The sequence below is a fragment of the Hemitrygon akajei genome, chromosome 7 (assembly GCF_048418815.1).
Source record: "Hemitrygon akajei chromosome 7, sHemAka1.3, whole genome shotgun sequence".
Classification (NCBI taxonomy): domain Eukaryota; kingdom Metazoa; phylum Chordata; class Chondrichthyes; order Myliobatiformes; family Dasyatidae; genus Hemitrygon; species Hemitrygon akajei.
In genome coordinates, this window is record NC_133130.1 from 114,340,296 (window position 1) to 114,360,093 (window position 19,798).

Here is a 19,798-nt window from a genome sequence, read left to right on the forward strand (position 1 = left end):
TCCTACATTGGGGGTGTCGAGGACCAGAGGCCACAGCCTCAAAATAGAAGGATGTCCCTTTAGAACAGAGATGAGGAGGAATTTCTTTAGCCAGAGTGTGATGAATCTGTGGAATTCAAGGTTGTGGAAGCCAAGTCATTGGGTATATTTAAAGTTCAGGTTAATAAGTTCTTGATTAATCAGAGTGTCAAAGGTTATGGAGAGAAGATGGGAGAATGGGGTTGAGAGGGTTAGTAAATCATGGGGGAGCAGACTCAATGGATGGAATGACTTAATTCTGCTCCAATAGCTTATGGCCTTATGGCCAAATGTCCTCGTCCTGTGCTGTACCCGGCTGTGTGTCTCCTGTGCTGGTGAAACTGAAAACCTGCCAAAGGAAATGATGGCCTAGTTTATAAATGGGAGGGTGAGCACAGAACCCCTGGGCCAAGCCTTAACAACCCGAGTCAAGCTAGTGCCTCCATGACAAGTTCATTTCAACAATAACTCCATTTCCACAACACCACACACTGTAAAACACAGCAATGTACTGAAAGAGCTGTGAACCATGCTGCATAAATCCTTTGACCACCCATGACCACGTGGGCTTCCTCTAGGTACTCTGCTTTCCTCCCACGTTCCAAAGACGTACCCGTTAGTAGGTTAATTGGTCACATGGATGCAACTAGATGGCGAGGACACATTGGGCTGGAAGGATCTGTTACCATTCTAGATCTCAAAATTCAAAAAAACCCACTAAATGTTCAATAACATTTTAGAGTCAAATGAAAATACAGCACAGATGAGGGTCCTTCAGCCCATCTAGTCCATGCTGAACCATTAATCTGCCTAGTCCCATCAATCTGCACCCAAACCACAGCTCTCCATACATATACCTGTCCAAACTTCTCTTAAACATTGAAATCGAGCTTGCATGTACCACTTGCACTGGCAGCTTGTCCCCTTGTCCCCCACTCTCATGACCCTCTGAAGAAGTTTCCGTTCATATTCCCTTAAATGATTCGCCTTTCACCCTTAACCCATGACCTTTAGTTGTAGTCCCACCCAACCTGCTTACTTTTACCCTGTCTATACCCCTCATAATTTTGTACACCTCTATCAAGTCTCCTCTCAATCTTATATGTTCCAAGGAATAAAGTCCTAAACTATTCATTCTTTCCTCATGATTTAGGTTCTCCAGTCCTGGCAACATCCTTGTAAATTTTTTCTGTACTCTTTCAAACTTATTTACATCTTTCCTGTAGGTAGGTGACTAAAACTCTACACAATACTCCAAATTACGCCTCACCAATGTCTTATACAACTTCAACATAACATCACTTTGATTTATGAAGGCTAATGTGCCAAAAGCTTTCTTTATGGCTCTATCTACTGTGCCTATAGAAAGTATTCTCTCCCTTGGAAGTTTCCATGTTTTATTGGTTTACAACATTTAATCACAGTGGATTTAATTTGGGTCTTTTTGACATTGATCAACAGAATAAGACTCCTTCATGTTAAAGTGAAAACAGATCTTCACAAAGTGATCTAAATTAATTATAAATATAAAACACAAAATAATTGATTGCATAAGTATTCAACCCCTTCAACATGACACACCATATCATCACTGGTGCACCCAATTGGTTTTAGAAATCACATAATTAGTTAAATAGAATTCTATTTTTGGAGAACTGTGTGCAGGGAAATACAGGGAAATCCTGGAGGAAAACCTTACGCAGTTTGCAAGAGAACTGGGACTTGGGAGAAAATTTGTTTTCCAGCAAGATTGTGATCCTATGCATAAAGCCAAAGCTACACAGGAATGGCTTAAAAACAACAAAGTTAATGTCCTGGAGTGGCCAAGTCAGAGTCCAGACTTCAATCCAATTTAGAATTTGTGGCTGGACTTGAAAAGGGCTGTTCACTCACTATCCCCATGCAATCTGACAGAGCTTGAGCAGGTTTGTAAAGGAGAATGGGGATGTGCAAAGCTGATAGAGAACTATCCACACAGACTCAAGGCTGTAATTGGTGCATCTACTAAATACTGACGTGGGGGTGAGTATTTATGCAATCAATTATTTTGTGTTTAATAATTGTAATAAATTTAGACCAATTTATAGAAATTTGATTTCACTTTGACACAAAAGAGTCTTTTCTGTGGATGAGTGCCATAAGAGCCAAATTAAATCCACTGTGATTCAATGTTGTAAAACAATAAAACATGAAAACTTCCGCGGAGGAATATTTTTTATAGGCACTGTACCTGTGACTCCACTTTCAATGAATTATGGACAAGTATCACCAAATCCCTCTCAGTGCCCTACCATTCATTGCGTAAGACCTGCCCTGGCTGATCGTACTGAAGTCCAACACTTCATACTTGTCTGCATTAAATTCCATCCGCCATTTTATAGCCCATCTTTCCAGCTGTTCCAGAACCCGCTACAAGCTCTGATAGCCTTCCTCGCTATCTACTACACCCCCAATCTTGGTGTCATTTGCAGATTTGCTGATACAGTTAATCACCTTAGCATCCAGATCATTGATATGGATGAAAAACAACAACGGACCCAATCCCTGTGGCACTCCACTAGTTAGAGGCGTCCACTTAGAGAGGACACTACCTCCCACCACTCTCTGGCTTCTCTCATAAAGCCAAAGCCACTTTACTATCTTATCTTGAATAGCGAGCAACTGAACCTTCCTGATGAACCTCCCATTCAGTACCTTGTCAACTGCCTTGCTAAAGTCTATGTAGACAACATCCACTGCTTTGCCTCCATCAACTGTCCTGCTAACTTTCCCGAAAAGCTCTGTAAGATTGATTAGACACAACCTGCCATGCTGACTATCTCTAATCAGTCTCTGTCTATCCGAATGCTCACATCTGGTCCCTGAGAATACCTTCCAATATCTTTTCAACAACTGATGTCAGATTCACCAGATTATAATCTCTTATTTTTTTCTTAGATCCTTTCTTAAACAGCAGAACAAGCTCCATGGTCTGGGTGCAAATTGATGGCTATCTTCCAATCCTCTGATACCTCACCTATAACTAAGGATGAATTAAATATTTCTGCTATGGCCACTACAATTTCTGCATGCCTCCCACGGGATCCTAGGGAACACCTTGTCAGAGCCTGAGGATTCACCCAACCTAATTTGCCTCAAGACAGTAATCACCTCCCCCCTGTATTCTGCATAGGGTCCGTGACCTCAATGATGCTTTGCCTTATTTCCATAGGCTCTGTGTCCATCTACCGAGTAAACATAGATGCACAAAATCCATTTAACATCTCCCCCATCTGTTTTGGTTCCGTGCATGGATTACCATTCTGATCTTCCAGAGGACCAATTACTATCCTTTTGCTTTTCATATATCCGTAGAATCCCTTAGGATTCTCCTACACCTTGTCTCCTTGAGCAACGCCATGCCTTCTTTTAGCTTTCCTAATTCCTTTCTTAAGTGCTCTCTTGCATTTATTAAACTCCTGAAGCTCCTCATTTGCTCCTGCCTGTATCTGCTATGCATTTTCTTCTCTTCTTTAATCAGGGCCTCAATGCCTCTTCAAATCCAGGGCTTCCTCAACCTGTTACCTTTACCTTTCATTCTGACAGGCACATAACAATAGATTGTGTCTGTTTTCTGGAAGGGATGGAGGGTGAAGGGTGACCTTACAGAGGTTATAAAAGCATGAGGGGGCAAAGATAAGATGACTAGCCATTAGTCTTTTCACCCCAACACTAGACGCTATAGGTTTAAGGTGGGAGGGGAACTGAGAGAGATTTTTTTCCAGAGAAAGTACTGAGTATTTGGAATGAGCTGCCAGAGGAAGGGGTACAACTAAGGCATTTGGACATTTTGAGCCTCACTAATTTTTATCCAGTCACCACAGAGAGCATCCCATCCGGATGCATCACAGCTTGGTATGGCAACTACTCTACCCGTGACCACAAGAAAATGTTGGACACAGCTCAGCACATCATGAAAACTGACCTCTCCTCTGCCTATACTTCTCAGCATAATCAAAGTCCCTACCCACCCCAGACGTTCTCTCTTCTCCCCTCCCTTCCAGCAGAAGATACAAAAATCTGAAAGCACATAATATCAGCCTCAAGGACACCTTCTATTCTGGTGTCGTAAGACCATTGAACAATCCTCTAGTACAGTAGAGGTAGACTTAATAGAGGTAATTAGAAGAGGTAATCCTCTAGTACAGTAGACCATTGAAAAATCCTCTAGTACAGTAAGATGGACACTTGTCCTCAAAGTCTACCTTGTAACAACCTTGCACTTTATTACCTGACTGCTCCGCTCTTTCTCCGTAAAGCTTTCTTCTGCATTCTGTTGTTTACGCTTGTACAACCCTCAGTACACCGTTGTAATGAATGGTATGAAAGACAAGCTTTTCTTGGGAAGGAGGGGATTAATGGTGGGGGCTGTGGGGAATTGAACTGGAGAATAGCCTAGAGCTGTAAGTCTAACTCTGGTCTCCTCTGTTGCAGAGGGAAATGCGCTCCAAGGAATACGAGTGCTTCCAGCTGAAGATCAAGAGGCTGGAGAACTTGTGCAGGGTCCTGCAGGAGGAGAGGGCAGAGCTCTACAAGAGAATCGTGAACGTGCGGAGCAAGGCAGAGGGGATGGAAACCCTGGATGATGACGAGGCAGACTTCGGAGAGGGGGAAGTGGGCTCCACCACAGGTTTTGGTTGGGGGGGAAGGCAACTACAAGACTTTCCTGCGGCAGCCGACGCACACTCCACAGAGGGTGGGCGGGATGATGATGGTTCCCCACGGATCCAGCCGGCCAAGCCACCGTTACTGGAGCAGCCAGAGCTGATAAGGGCTGTGGGTTCGGTCCCACCAACAACGCCTGAGTCAGGCTCAGAGTCATCTCCCGCTCCACTGCCTGTTTCTGCTCCCAATCTGGTCCCTGTTCCAGCTCCGGTCCCTTCTCCAGATTTTGCCTCTCTTCTGGCTTCAGCTCCCAGTCTTTTCAGTCCTCTCACTCCCGCAATCACTCCACTTCCTGCTCCCACTACCAGTCCCAGTCCAGCTCTCATTCCCACTGCTGCTCCAGTCCTGCATCCTGCTTTCAATCCAGTTACCACTCTGGCTCTTGCTCCAGTTCCCAGTCCCACTGCTGATCCTGCTCCAACTCCCACTAAATTTCCAGTTTCCACTCTAGAACCTGCTGTAGTTCCCCCTCTAGATCCACATCTGGTTCCAGCACCACTTGCTTTTCCTGCTGCAGCTCCCTCTCTAGTTCCTGCTCCAGAGATCCAGACTCCAGTTCCTATCCCAGAGATCCAGACTCCAGTTCCTATTCCAGAGATCCAGACTCCAGTTCCTGCTCCAGAGATCCAGACTCCAGGGGCTGCTCCAGAAATCCAGACTCCAGTTCCTGCTCCAGTTCCTATTCCAGAGATCCAGACTCCAGTTCCTGCTCCAGAGATCCAGACTCCAGTTCCTGCTCAAGAAATCCAGACTCCAGTTCCTGCTCCAGATCCTATTCCAGAGATCAAGATTCCAGTTCCTGCTCCAGTTCCTATTCCAGAGATCCATACTCCAGTTCCTGCTCCAGAGATCAAGATTCCAGTTCCTGCTCCAGTTCCTATTCCAGAGATCCAGACTCCAGTTCCTGCTCCAGAGATCCAGACTCCAGTTCCTATTCCAGAGATCCAGACTCCAGTTCCTGCTCCAGTTCCTATTCCAGAGATCCAGACTCCAGTTCCTGCTCCAGTTCCTATTCCAGAGATCCATACTCCAGTTCCTGCTCCAGAGATCCAGACTCCAGTTCCTGCTCCAGTTCCTATGCCAGAGATCCAGACTCCAGTTCCTGCTCCAGTTCCTATGCCAGAGATCCAGATGCCAGTTCCTGCTCCAGTTCCTATGCCAGAGATCCAGACTCCAGTTCCTGCTCCAGTTCCTATGCCAGAGATCCAGACTCCAGTTCCTGCTCAAGAAATCCAGACTCCAGTTCCTGCTCCAGTTCCTATGCCAGAGATCCAGACTCCAGTTCCTGCTCCAGTTCCTATTCCAGAGATCCATACTCCAGTTCCTGCTCCAGAGATCCAGACTCCAGTTCCTGCTCCAGAGATCCAGACTCCAGTTCCTGCTCCAGAGATCCAGACTCCAGTTCCTGCTCCAGTTCCTATGCCAGAGATCCAGACTCCAGTTCCTGCTCCATTTCCTATGCCAGAGATTCAGACTCCAGTTCCTGCTCCAGTTCATATGCCAGAGATCCAGACTCCAGTTCCTGCTCCAGTTCCTATGCCAGAGATCCAGACTCCAGTTCCTGCTCCAGTTCCTATGCCAGAGATCCAGACTCCAGTTCCTGCTCCATTTCCTATGCCAGAGATTCCTGCTCCTGCTCCCACTCTGGGTCAAACAGGACTTTCCACAGCAGAGCCAACAGCTGCTCAGGAAGAGGGGTCAGAGGGAATGGAAGTCACGGATGTGAATGCTGTTGACTGACAGAAAAGTATAGTCAGCTGTTCCCAATTGCTTCCTGCCATTAAAGCATTAATTTATTTTCCATTATTGGGTGCAGTTATTTTATTTTGAGACACAGCACGGTAACAGGCCCTCCCGACCTAGTGGGCCACACTTCCCAAATTACACCCATGTGACCAATTAACCTCCTGAACCGTACACCTTTGGAATGTGGGAGCAAACTGAAGCACCCAGGGGTAATCCATGCACGCGGTCACAGGGACAACATATCAACTCCTTACTTACAGCGGAGGGAGTGAATCCGAGTTTCTGGTGCTGTAATAGTACAAGGGAACTGTTCAATACTTTATAGCAGTGGGATAGAAGCTGTCCTTAGTTAGATGGTACGAGCTTTCAGGCTTTCATATTGGAGTGGCACAATAGTATGGCGGCTAGCATAACGCTTTACAGCACCAGCAATCAGAGTTCAGTTCTGCTGCTGCCCGTAAGGAATTATCATTCTCTCCGTGATGTGTGGGGTTCCTCTGGGTTCTCCAGTTTCCTCCCACGTTCCAAACGTTAGGGTTAGTAGGTTTTTTTGAATGTATTTATTGAAATACAGCACAAACCTTTTCAGCCCTTTGAACCACGCCATCTAGCAAACCCCCAATTTTATCCTAGCCTAACCACAGGACAATTTACATTGACCAATTAACCTACTAACCAGTACATCTTTGGATTGTGCGATGAAACTAGAGCAGCCGGAGGAAACTTGCGCAGTCACGGGGAGGCCGGACAAACTCCTTACAGACAGCTAGGGGAACGTGGGCGTGCTATGTCGGTACTAGAAGCACGGCGACACTAGCAAACTGCCACCAGCACATCCTTGGACCGTGTCGGATGCTGATGCAAATTGCGCATTTCTATGTACGTGACAAATGAAGCTCATTTCTTCCATCTTTCCTTCTGCCCAATGGAAGAGGGGAGAAGAGAGAATGTCCAGACTTTATGCTGTCTGCCTTTAGAGTCATAGAAAATTGAACCATAGAAACAGGGCCTTTGGCCCATCTGGTCTGTGCTGAAATATTAATTGACCTATTCCCATTAACCTACATGTGGACCATAGCCCTCCATACCCCTCCCATCCATGTGCCTATCCAAGCTTCTCTTAAACATTGAAATTGAGCTTGCATGTACCACTTGCACTGGCAGATCATTCCACACTCTCATGACCCTCTGAAGAAGTTTCCGCTCACGTTGCCTTTAAACCTTTCACCCTTCACCCATGACCTCTAGTTATAGTCTCACCCAACCTCAGTGGAAAAAGCCACTATACCCCTCTTAATTCTGTGTACATCAAATCTTCCCCTCCATCTTCTACGTTCCAAGGCATAAAGTCCTAAACTATCCAGTCTTTCCTTACAAATCAGTCCTCCAATCCCGACAACATCCTTGTAAATTTTCCCTGTATTCTTTAATCCTTATTTGCATCTTTCCTGCAGGTAGGCGACCAAAACTACACACAATACTCCAAATTAGGCCTCACTAACCATCTTATACAACTTCAACATAATAACCTAACATTTGTACTTAATACCTTGGCTTATGAAGGCCAATGTGCCAACAGCTTTCTTTACGACCCTATCTATCAGTGCTGCCACTTTCAATGAATTATAGACCTGTATTCCCAGTTCCTTTTGTTCTACCACACTCCTCAGTGCCCTACCGTTCACTCTGCAAGTCCTACCCTGGTTGGTTCTCCCAAAGTGCAACACCTCACACTTGTCTGCATTAAATCCCTTCTACCATTTTTCCAGCTGGTCCAGATCCTGCTGTAAGCATTGCTAGTCTTCCTTGCTGTCCACTACACCCCTGATCTTGGTGCCATCTGAAAATTTGCTGACCCAACTAACCACATTATCAACCAGATCATAAATATAGATGACAAACAACAATGGACCCCACACTGAATCCTGCAACACACCACTAGGCACAGAACTCCAGTCAGAGAGGCAGCCATCTGCTACCACTCTCTGGTATCTCCCATAAAGTCAATGTCTAATCCAATTTACTACCTCATCTTGAATGCTAAACGACTGAATCTTCTTGACCAACCTCCCATGTGGGGCATTGTGAAATGCCTTGCTGAAGTCCACGTAGACAACATCCACAGCCTTGTCTTCATCAACATTCCAGGCAATTTCCTCAAAACACTCCATGCGATAACATGCACCAAGCTATGCTGACTAACCCTAATCAATTCCTCTTTCAAAATACTCATATATCCAATCTCTTCGAATACCTTCCAACAAATTTTCTGAGGCAGTGGAACACAGACAGTCATTCAAAGGGAGGTTGGTTTCTGTGATGTGCTGGGCTTTGCCCACGTGCAGTTTCTTGCATTCATGGACAGAGCAGTTACCACACTATGCCATGATTCATCTTGGTAAGATATTTTCTGTATCTTCTCAAGGGCTACCATGGGGAATTAACTGCTGGCTCCCTTCAAATTTAAATTGTCCATATCAGAGAATGCTTTCTATGGTGCATCAATAAAAATTGGTGAAGGTCGAAGGAGACATGCAAAATCTCCCTAGCCCTCCAAGGAACTAGAGGCACTGATGAACTTTCTTGGCTGTGACATTGGACTTGGGCTGGATACCGGTGATGCCTTTTGATCTTCACTCCTGGGAAACATAGAAAACCGACAGCACAATACAGGCTCTTCGGCCCACAACGTTGCACTGAACACGTACTTACTTTAGAAATTACCTAGGGTTACCCCTAGCCCTCTGCTGAATTTCTCACAGCTTCTTGGGTTACTTGAAGCTTTTAACCCTCTTGACCTCAGCACTATCGACATAAACAGGAGGTCCCTTCTCGAATTCAGTGACCTGCTCTGTTTTTCAGAATCCGATATATTATCACTGACATACTGTATTACATGAAATTTGTTTGCCACATCAATACATTTAAAAATCTCCTAGTTACAAAAGAGAAATAGCAAGTTGGTGTTCATGGACATTCAGAAATCTGATGGCAGAGGGGAAGAAGCTGTCCCTAAAACATTGAGCGTGTGTCTTCAGGCTTCTGTACCTCCTCCATGATGGCAGTAGAGAAGAGGCTGTGTCTAAGATAGTGAGGATCCTTAATAATGAATGCTGCCGTTTCAAGGCACCACCTTTTGAAGATGATGACACCATGTAGCTCTATAAAGACTACACAGCATTATCGTGTTCAGTTCTGGTCACCTCATTATCAGAAGAACAGGGAAGCTTTAGAGAAGGTACAGAGTTTTACCAGAATGCTGCCTGGACTAGAGGTTGTGTCTTATGAGTATAGGTTGACCGAGTGAGGGCTTTTGTCTTAGCTAAAGACTTTTTCCATGGCAGAAATGGCTAATTCAAGGAGTCATAGTCTTACGGTGATTGGACCGAGAGTGGTGGTAGAGCCAGATACGTTAGGGATATTTAAGAGACTCTTAAATGGGCACATGGATTGTAGAAACATGGAGGGCTGTGGGTAAGAAAATGGCTAGGTTGTAACTTTGGCACAATATTGTTCTGTAATACTCTGCTGTAATGTTCTGTTTTTTAAGTTGGGACAGCAACAGGAGTTGAACCCAGATTGCTGCAACTGTAGAGTCACACTACCACATTCCCCTAATGTGATGCGCGGGTTAACTTTTTTCTCCACACAGAGTGCCAATGGCCTTTAATGGGCTGCCAGGGGAAATTATGGAAGCAGCTGTGACAGGCAAGAGTCACAGAGAGGAACAGCACTGAAGCAGCCTCCTCAGCCCATCTGGTCCACGCCAAACTATTTAAACTGCAGACTGCCATCGATCTGCACCAGGACCATTGCCCTCCATTGAAACTGAGCTCACATGCACCAGGTGCTGGCAACTTGTTCCACACTCTCACTTCCCATGTTCCCCTTGAACTTTTCCCCCCCAACCCATTACCTCCATGGAAAAAGCTTGCTCACATTTATCCTATCCGTACTGCATACCACTATCAAATCTCCTATGTTCCAAGGAATAAAGTCCTAACCTATTCAATCTTTCCTTATAACTCAGGTCCTCCAGACCCAGCAACATTTTTTTGTAAATTTTCTCTGTTCTCTTTCAACCTTATTTAAATCTTTCCTGTAGCTAGGTGACTGAAACTGCACACAATATTCCAATTAAACTCCACCAGTATTTTATACAACTACATAATACCCCATCTCCTGTAATCAATATTTTGATTTAATTTATGCAGGCCAATGTGCCAAAAAGCTTTATTTATGACTCTATCGACCCATGACACTTCTTTCAATGAATTAGTGATCTGTATTCCCAGATCCCTTCGCTCAGTGCCCGACTCCTCCCCGTGTAAGACCAGAGAATGGAGAGGTATGGACCATGTGCAGGCAGATGGGATTAGCTAAATTACTGTCATAGTTTGAGTTCGAAGTAAATTTATTAACAAATATATGACAGCAAATACAACCCTGAGATTCGTTTTCTTGCGGGTAATTCACAGTAGAACAAAGAAATACAACAGAATCAATGAAAACTACACACAAAGACTGACAAGCAACCAATGTGCAGCAAACTGTACAAAGAAAATAAATAAATAATATTGAGAACATGAGTTGCTGAGCCCTTGAAAGCCAGTCCACAGGTTGTGTTCGGTGTTGAGTGAAGTTATCCACACTGGTTCAGAAGTAGACAGTGGGCTGAAGGGTCCGTTCCTATGCTGTGTTCTTAAGTCCAAAACTTTACTGCTGAACTTTTCAAATTAAGTCATAAATGATGGGACATTTTAACAGGCCAGACAACCACAGCAGAGGAAAATAGCATTAACGTTTCAAATTAGTTAAGTTTCTGTAAGGTTAAGACATTTAAGGAAGTGTTTAATGCCCAGTTGCAATGAAAAGTGAATGGCATAAAGGGTTAGACCCATCTCTGTTCCTCTCTAATCAAGCTGTCTGAGCTGACAAATGCTTCCAGCAGTGCTGATTTAAGGAATAACCACCTCCAGTGAACACAAAGCCACTGATCTGTCCCAATTAAAGTTCCAAGTGAATTTATTATCAAAGTACAGTACATACAGTATATGTCACCATATACTAACTTGAGATTAATTTTCTTGCAGGCATTTACAGGAAAATAAATACAAGAGTTTACGAAAAACTATATAAATTCTGACAACCAGTATGCAAAAGACAAATTGTTCAAAAAAAAATTAATAAATAATAATACTGAGAACATGGGGTGAAGAGTCCTTGAAAGAGTCTGTAGGTTTTGGAATCAGTTCAGAGTTGGGTGACTGGACTTATCCACGCTGGTTCAGTAGTCTGATGGTTGAAGGGTAGAAACTGTTCCAGAACCTGGTGGAGTGGGACTTCAGTACCTGCTATTCGATGGCAGCTGTGAGACAGGTCTCACCCCCAAAAAATTAACAATCCATTTCCCTCCACAGATGCTGCCTGACCCACTGAGCACCTTTGTATTTTGGGTGTTGCTCCATGTTCCAGCACCTGCCATCTCAATTCAGCACCAAGCCTTTATTAACTGTTGAATGTACAAAGAATACACAAGACACCAAATAAAAAGGTTTCTTGCCATAATTTATTGCAAGTAAAAATGTGCTCTTAACCAAATGTGGGAATGTGGCTTTTACCACCAAAACAAGAAGCTTTACACCACAACGATATCCTCAAACCCTCAACTGCCATTCCCTTTTCACAAGCAGAGTGACAAGGTATCCCAGTAAATGCACGAGGCCTACAGCAGCCATGTTCCTCGCGTTACACAGCAGGGGTACAAACGCATACACATACAACAATATACCAACTCTTCCTGTGAACATATTAGCTCAAACACACATTCTCTCAGACACACACACCCTTTCCTAATGCAAAAATAATACTTTATTTTTCAAATAAACAATTTATATTCTGTATATTCTTGACTGGAATAAGCAGCGCGAGATCATCAATAAAATATCTTCATTAATACGTGAGGAGAAGTGACTCCATTTGGAGGGGAGATATTTTCAGTCCAAGGCCAACCTAATGATCTGTTCATCACACCTACTCCAGGCTACTCCCTGTAGAGAACTAGCAAGAATTGGAATCTAGGGCAAAGTTCAATAGCAGGAGAGGAGAAGAGAGTGCAAGAGGAGAGGGATGAGGGAGGAAGGCAGAGGGTGGAAGGAGGGAGGGCAAAAATGAAAGGGGAGATAAGGAGACAATACTAGTTATGTCAGAAGAGTTGATTATCTGAAACCGTTGAGGACATCACTGATCCTGAAGGTTATGATCAACCACGTTGGAGAATAAACTGCAGATTACAAAACCAAAGACCGGAGACAAAGCAAGGGTTGGAGAATTAAAGTGACAGGGAGCACGAAGTTCAGGGGCTCTAGATCTAAGACACAACACAAGAATGATATTCAATTTATTGATCAATCAGCTGCAGCATGGAGGAAAGGGCACTGCTGATGAACCAGAGGTCTGTGAGCACAAGTCCTGACTGAATACCCTGGACACAGATTCTAGGTGGACTCTTCCACTCAATCCCAATGGTGGATGCCTCTGTCATTTGGTGCTAATTCACAGTAAAGCAGAACCATTCTCTTCACTGCCTCTGCAAAACCTAGCCCAGCACCAACTGCTATATCAGCCACGTCGTCACTGATACCGCACTCTAACAGACTACAAACTCCACTCTGAGTTACTGCATTCTGAAGTATTTGGAATACCACACAAAATGCTGGAGGAACTCAGCAGGTCAGGCAGCGTCTATGAAGGGCCAAGACCCTTCACCAGGACTGGAAAGGAAGGGGGAAGAAGCCAGAATAAGATGGGCAGCGGGGGGGTGGAGAGAGAGAAGAACAGGCTGACAGGTGAGAAGTCAGACCTGGTGAGGGAGGCTGGGATGAAGTGAGAAGCTGGGAGGTGATAGGTGGAAAAGCTGAAAGAGCTAAAGAAGGAAACTGATAAGAGGAGAGTGGACTATGGGAGAAAGGGAAGGAGGGGCACTGGGGGAGGTGATGAGTAGGCAAGAAGAGAAAGGGTAAGAGGGGAGCCAGAATGGGGAATATCGAAAAGGAGAGAAGGGGTGAGGATTCAAATTACCAGAAGTTAGAGAAATTGATGGTTATGCCATCAGGTTAGAGGGTATCCAGGCAGAATATGAGGTATTGCTCCTCCTGAAAGTGACCTCATCGTGGCAGTAGAGGAGGCCGTGGACCGACATGTTGGAACAGGATTGGGGAGTGGAGTAAAATAAGTATGTTGAAACTTCTAGCAGAAATACCAATTGATACAAACCCCAAGACTTCATTCACAGTGGACGGTTTCCATCAAGTTAACTGGCCTCATCAGGGTCTCCGCTTCCTATCACTGACTAGATGAATGTACCCCCTGATGGTCAGATGAGCCCCTAGTGGACAAAAGCTGCCATCTTCTCACGAAATTCATTAAGAGCTGGGACCAGAGGAGGCATCCGCACTCTCTGGGCTACACACGCCAGAGAGTTGGTCAACAGATTCCAAGTGAGAAATTACAACCAACAAAAGAGACAACTCCAGCCAGCGATGGCTTAGATCCCAGGGAATGGGCAGGAGAAGACTTAGTAACATGCCTACTCCACACTCAGAGGCCACTTTATTAGGTACACCTGCATATTAATGCAAGTATCTAATTAGGTAATCATATGGCAGCAACTCAATGCATAGAAGCATGCAGACATGGTCAAGAGGTTGTTGTTGAGGCCAAACTTCAGAATGAGGAAGAAATGGTCTCTAAGTGACAGTGAGCATGGAATGATTGTTGGTGCCAGACGGGGTGGTTTGAGCATCTCAGAAGCTGCTGATCTCCTGGGATTTTCACACAGAACCATCTCCAGAGTTTATAAAGGTGTGAAAACCAAGAAACATCCAGTGAGCAGCAGCTCTTTGAGCATAAACAACTTATTAATGAGAGAGGTCAGAGGAGACTGGCCAGACTGGTTCAAACTGACAGGAAGGCAACTGTAACTCAAATAACCACACATTACAACAGTGGGGTGTGGAAGAACATCCCTGACTGCACAACATGTTGAATCTTGAAGTGGATGGACTACAGCAGAGGACCACACCGTGGTCCACTTGTGTACCTAATAAAGTGGCCAGAGTGTATGTGCTGCGAGCTTGGGAAAGTGAGTCTTAAACTGGGGGTCATTTCTACTAAGAGCAGCAAACCTCTTTAATCCCTCCCCTTTGCACTTGATCAACACTTCACAACTGGGTCTTGAACAAACTTCGATAAGGCCAGGGAAATACCCAAGGAGAAGAGGAAAGCCGCTGGCCATGGAGTATAGTTACGTACATTCAACCGTCAAGCACCAAGTTGCAACAGCAACTGCAAAAATAAACACCCTTTGCTATTCCTTTCGAGGTTGGAATCCAGCCTTGGAGAATACAGTCTCAAACTAACCTAACAGCTGCTTGTATGAAAATCTTCTTCACTTGGAACAGGCTAACCCTGCCCATTTCAGCAAAGCCTCCCACCACAGCCAACCTCCGTCCCCAGTTCCACCACACAACCAATGGCTAACACTGGGTAAAGACTTACAGACAAGCAACCGAGTCAGAAACAAGGTATTACACCTCTACGTAAAGAATTACTCTAGAAAGGAAAAAAAAAAGAAAGCATTCGTCAATAAGCTTCCAACACTTTGAAGGAGGAAAAGGGTTTTACAAAGTGGTAGTCCAGGTTGCCGCAGTGCGGACATTGTTGGACGTTGCTGTACTCTGAGAAATATTGCATGCCCACCCGCACGTCGATGACAGGCTTCCCACAGTGCTTGCAGTTCAGTCTAGCCTGAAAACAAAAAGAATACTTCATTAACTGTGGGTTTTATTGTGGGGGGGGGGGGGAGGGATAGTAGGCAAGTGGAAACATAACCCATGCTAGCACCAACATGAAAACACAACCCCTTAACCCATTTCCCACAGCCCAATTCACCCATACCAACCAAGTTGTCCCATCCAATTTGGCCAATATCCCTCTAAGCCATTCCTTAAAGAGGATAAAGATTTTAAAGATTAGCTCTATTTGTCACATGTTCATTAAAAAGTAGAGTGGATGTGGAGAGGATGCTTCCTATAACGGGCCAGAGGGGAACAGACTCAAAATAGAGGGACGTCCATTTAGAACAGAGATGATGAGGAATTTCTTTAACCAGAGGGAATCTGTGGAATTCTCTACCACAGATAACAGGTTAAGTCAATCAGTATATTTAAAGAGGTTGATAGGTTCCTGATCCAAATCTGGATTTAAATCACCAATATATGTCATGAAATTGGTTCTTAGGTGGCAGGAGTACATTGCAATACATAATAAAACTGTAAATTAATGAGTGTATACACATGTGTAATCCCTGGTTCATATTTTAACTGTTATGCTGTATGTATTTCATCTTGGCAGCTCTGTAATGTTTTCATGCGTGTTTGGGTTATTGTTGAAGATAAGAGAGAGGAGAAATGTGTGCCATCCAACTCGGATGGTCGGATAAAGGGGAGGTTTCTCTTGTGAGGGACACTAAGGTTGAAGTTGGAGCTTCTGCTCGTCAGGAGATGGAGAGAGAAGACATTGGGAGAACCAGTCATAGTATACGATCCTGTGGGAGACCCGTTTGTTCGAGATGGATTGCGAGCGACATTCGGAAGGTGTTGTCTGCTTTCACGTTGACCGAGGGCCCAGTGTGTGTGACAGAGAAGTTCAAGATGAGCTCCAACTTGTGCACATTTGACTGTTTAATTAGAATGGGCCCTTTTCTTTTTGTTATTCTTTACTAACCCTTCAGTTAAGATTCAAATATAATTTGTGATAATCATAATATGATAAGTTTTTATCTGCAATTTGAGAAGGATAAGGGCAGCTCGGAGGTGTCAGTGTTGCAGTTGAACAAAGGAGACTATGGAGCCATGAGGGAGGAGCTGGCCAAAGTTAACTGGATGGATATCCTAGCAGAAAAGACCGTGGAACAGCAATGGCAGGTATTCTTGGGAATAATGCACAAGGTGCAAAATCAGTTCATCCCCCGGAGAAGGAAGGATTCAAAGGGGGGAAAGGGGCCACAGTGGTTGACAAAGCAAGTCAGAGATTGCATAGCATTAAAAAAAAGTATGACAGAGCTAAGGTGAGTGGGAAGACAGATGATTGGGAAATTTTTTAAGGAACAACAGAACTTAACTAAAAAGGCAATATGGGGAGAAAAAATGAGGTATGAACGCAAGCTAGCCAGGAATATAAAGGAGGATAGCAAAAGCTTTTTTAGGTATGTGAAGAGAAAGAAGATAGTTAAGAACAATGTTGGGCCCTTGAAGAATGAATTGGGTGAAATTGTTATGGGAAACAGAAATGGCAGAAGAATTTAATAAGTACTTTAGATCTGTCTTCACTAAGGAAGACACAAGCAATCTCCCAGATGTATGGATGGGCCAAGGACATAGGGTAACAGAGGAAATGAAACAGATTGACATTAGGAAGGAAACGGTGATGAGTAGACTGATGAGACTGAAGGATGACAAATCCCCAGGTCCAGATGGTCTGCACCCTAGGGTACTAAAGGAGGTGGCCCTGGAAATTGCAGATGCATTGATAATCATTTTCCAATGTTCCTTAGATTCAGGATCAGTTCCTGAGGATTAGAGAATGGCTAATGTTATCCCACTTTTTAAGAAAGGAGGGAAGGAGAAAACAGAGAACTATCCACCTGTCAGCCTAACATCAGTAGTGGGGATGCTAGAGTCCATTATTAAAGATGAAATAGTGGCATATCTAGATAGCAGTGATAGGATTGGGCCGAGCCAGCATGGATTTACCAAGGGTAAATCATGCTTGACTAATCTATTGGAGTTTTTCGAGAACGTAACCAGGAAGTTAGACAAGGGAGATCCAGTGGATGTAGTGTACCTCGATTTTCAGAAGGCATTTGATAAGGTCCCACATAGGAGATTGGTGGGTAAAATCAAAGCTCATGGCATTGGGGGGAAGACATTGACATGGATAGAAAACTGGTTGGCAGATAGAAAGCAAAGGGTAGCGGTGAATGGGTGTTTCTCGGAATGGCAGGTGGTGACTAGTGGGGTGCCACAGGGCATGGTATTGGGACCACAGCTGTTTACGATTTACGTCAACGATTTAGAAGAAGGCATTGAGAATAACATCAGCAAGTTTGCTGATGATACTAAGCTGGGTGGCAGTGTGACATGTGATGAGGATGCTAGGAGAATTCAGGGTGACTTGGATAGGCTGGGTGAGTGGGCAGATACTTGGCAGATGACGTTTAATGTGAATAAGTGTGAGGTTATCCACTTTGGGAGTAAGAACAGGAAGGCAGATTATTATCTGAATGGTGTAAAGTTAGGTAAGGGAGAAATACAAAGAGATCTAGGAGTCCTTGTTCATCAGTCACTGAAGGTGAATGAGCAAGTGCAGCAGGCAGTGAAGAAGGCTAATGGAATGTTGGCCTTTATTACAAAGGGAATTGAGTACAAGAGCAAGGAAATCCTCTTGCATTTGTACAAGGCCCTGGTGAGACCACACCTGGAGTATTGTGTACAGTTTTGGTCTCCAGGCTGAAGGAAGGACATCCTGGCTGTAGAGGAAGTGCAGCGTAGATTCACCAGGTTAATTCCTGGGATGTCAGGACTGTCTTACGCAGAGAGGTTAGAGAGACTGGGCTTGTACACGCTGGAATTAAGGAGATTGAGAGGGGATCTGATTGCAACATATAAGATTATTAAGGGATTGGACAAGATAGAGGCAGGAAATATGTTCCAGATGCTGGGAGAGTCCAGTACCAGAGGGCATGGTTTGAGAATAAGGGGTAGGTCATTTAGGACAGAGTTAAGGAAAAACTTCTTCTCCCAGAGAGTTGTGGGGGTCTGGAATGCACTGCCTCGGAAGGCAGTGGAGGCCAATTCTCTGGATGCTTTCAAGAAGGAGCTAGATAGGTATCTTATGGATAGGGATATGGGGACAAGGCAGGAACCGGGTATTGATAGTAGATGATCAGCCATGATCTCAAAATGGCGGTGCAGGCTCGAAGGGCCGAATGGTCTACTTCTGCACCTATTGTCTATAATTCCTTTAATCGTACGCAGTGTACCGTCTGTTATTTTGAGGCATTAATTTGTAACCGGGTAGCAAATGACACAGCATCCACACAAACCTGGGTTTGAGGTGCGATCAAGCTCGCCTCAATCTCACGAGTTTGGCGGGGCTGGAGGTTGTCTCCCCTAGACTGACATAGCCAAAGAAACCAGGGGGATTCATATTATAGATACACACAAAGTTCAATAACATAAATAGTGCACAAAGATAAAAAGTAGTGATGGTCCTCAGTAAGGGTGTCACAGATTACAGGGAGAAAGCAGGAGAACAGGGTTGAGAGGGATAATACACCAGCCATGAGTGAATGATGGAGCGGACTCAATGGGCTGAATGGCCTGATTCTGCTCTTATATCTTCAAGTATACAGTGACATGCATTCTTTGCATCAACAACCAATACAGTCCAAGGATGTGTTGGGGGCAGCCCGCGATTGTTGCCAGCCTTCCGATGCCAACATGGCATGCCCACACCTTGCTAACCCTTTGGAATGTGGGAGGAAACCGGAGCACTTGGAGGAAACCCACATGGACATGGGGAGAACAAATTCCTTACAGACCTCCTGATCGCTAGCACTGTAAAGTGTTATGCTAACCTCTACATTACCACACAGTCCTATCCATGTTCCTGGATGAAGAACCTCAATCTACCTCATGAAGGCATTGCAAATATGAAGATGAGGGATAAGGGGAAGGTATAAGCTGGCAGGTGATAGGTGAAACCGTGGGGCTGGAGGGGTGGGGGATGTACATACGAAGTAAGAAGCTGGGGAAGTGACAGGTGGAAGAGATAAAGGGCTAAAGAAAGAGGAATCTGATAGGTGAGGAGAGTGGACCATGGGAGAACAGGAGAGAGGAGAACACCTTATTCTGGCTTCATTCCCCTCTCTTTCAAGTCCTGCTGAAGGGATTGATGGGACTTGGCCAAAATTTTAACTGCTTATTCCCTCCATAGATGCTATCTGACCTGCTGAATTCCTCCAGCATTTTATTTATTTGTTGAATGATTGAGATAAAGAATGGAACAAGCCCTCCCAGTCCTTTGAGCCACACTCCCCAACGATCCTGATTTAACCCGAGCCCAATCTCGGGACAATTTACAATATAATGACCAATTATCCCACCAACCAGTATGTCCGTGGACTCAGTGCGGTCACAGACAGAAGGTACAAACTCCTTACAGACAGCAGTGGGAATTGAACCCGGATCACCAGTACTGTAAAGCC

At 44.6% G+C, this 19,798-nt stretch overlaps 2 protein-coding genes across 5 annotated transcripts in view; one reads left to right on the plus strand and one right to left on the minus strand.

Moving 5' to 3' along the window:
- The window catches only part of LOC140730841 (uncharacterized), a 68,636-nt gene extending 62,111 nt beyond the window's left edge, over positions 1 to 6,525 (plus strand). For 2 of the 3 annotated variants that reach the window (XM_073051783.1, XM_073051781.1), the window contains one exon: positions 4,492 to 6,525. In XM_073051783.1, coding sequence (XP_072907884.1) covers positions 4,492 to 6,462 — 1,971 coding nt within the window. In that variant the 3' untranslated portion in view covers positions 6,463 to 6,525. The remainder of the gene's footprint in view (positions 1 to 4,491) is intronic. The other variant, XM_073051782.1, reaches the window with a different exon arrangement.
- Positions 6,526 to 12,019: 5,494 nt separating this feature from the next.
- heca (hdc homolog, cell cycle regulator) overlaps positions 12,020 to 19,798 on the minus strand; it is a 39,734-nt gene continuing 31,955 nt past the window's right edge. The window contains exons 4-5 of one of the 2 annotated variants that reach the window (XM_073051784.1): positions 18,635 to 18,706; positions 12,020 to 15,276 (exon numbers count right to left, since the gene is read on the minus strand). In XM_073051784.1, the coding sequence (XP_072907885.1) occupies positions 15,112 to 15,276; positions 18,635 to 18,706 (237 nt within the window). In that variant the 3' untranslated portion in view covers positions 12,020 to 15,111. The remainder of the gene's footprint in view (positions 15,277 to 18,634; positions 18,707 to 19,798) is intronic. The other variant, XM_073051785.1, reaches the window with a different exon arrangement.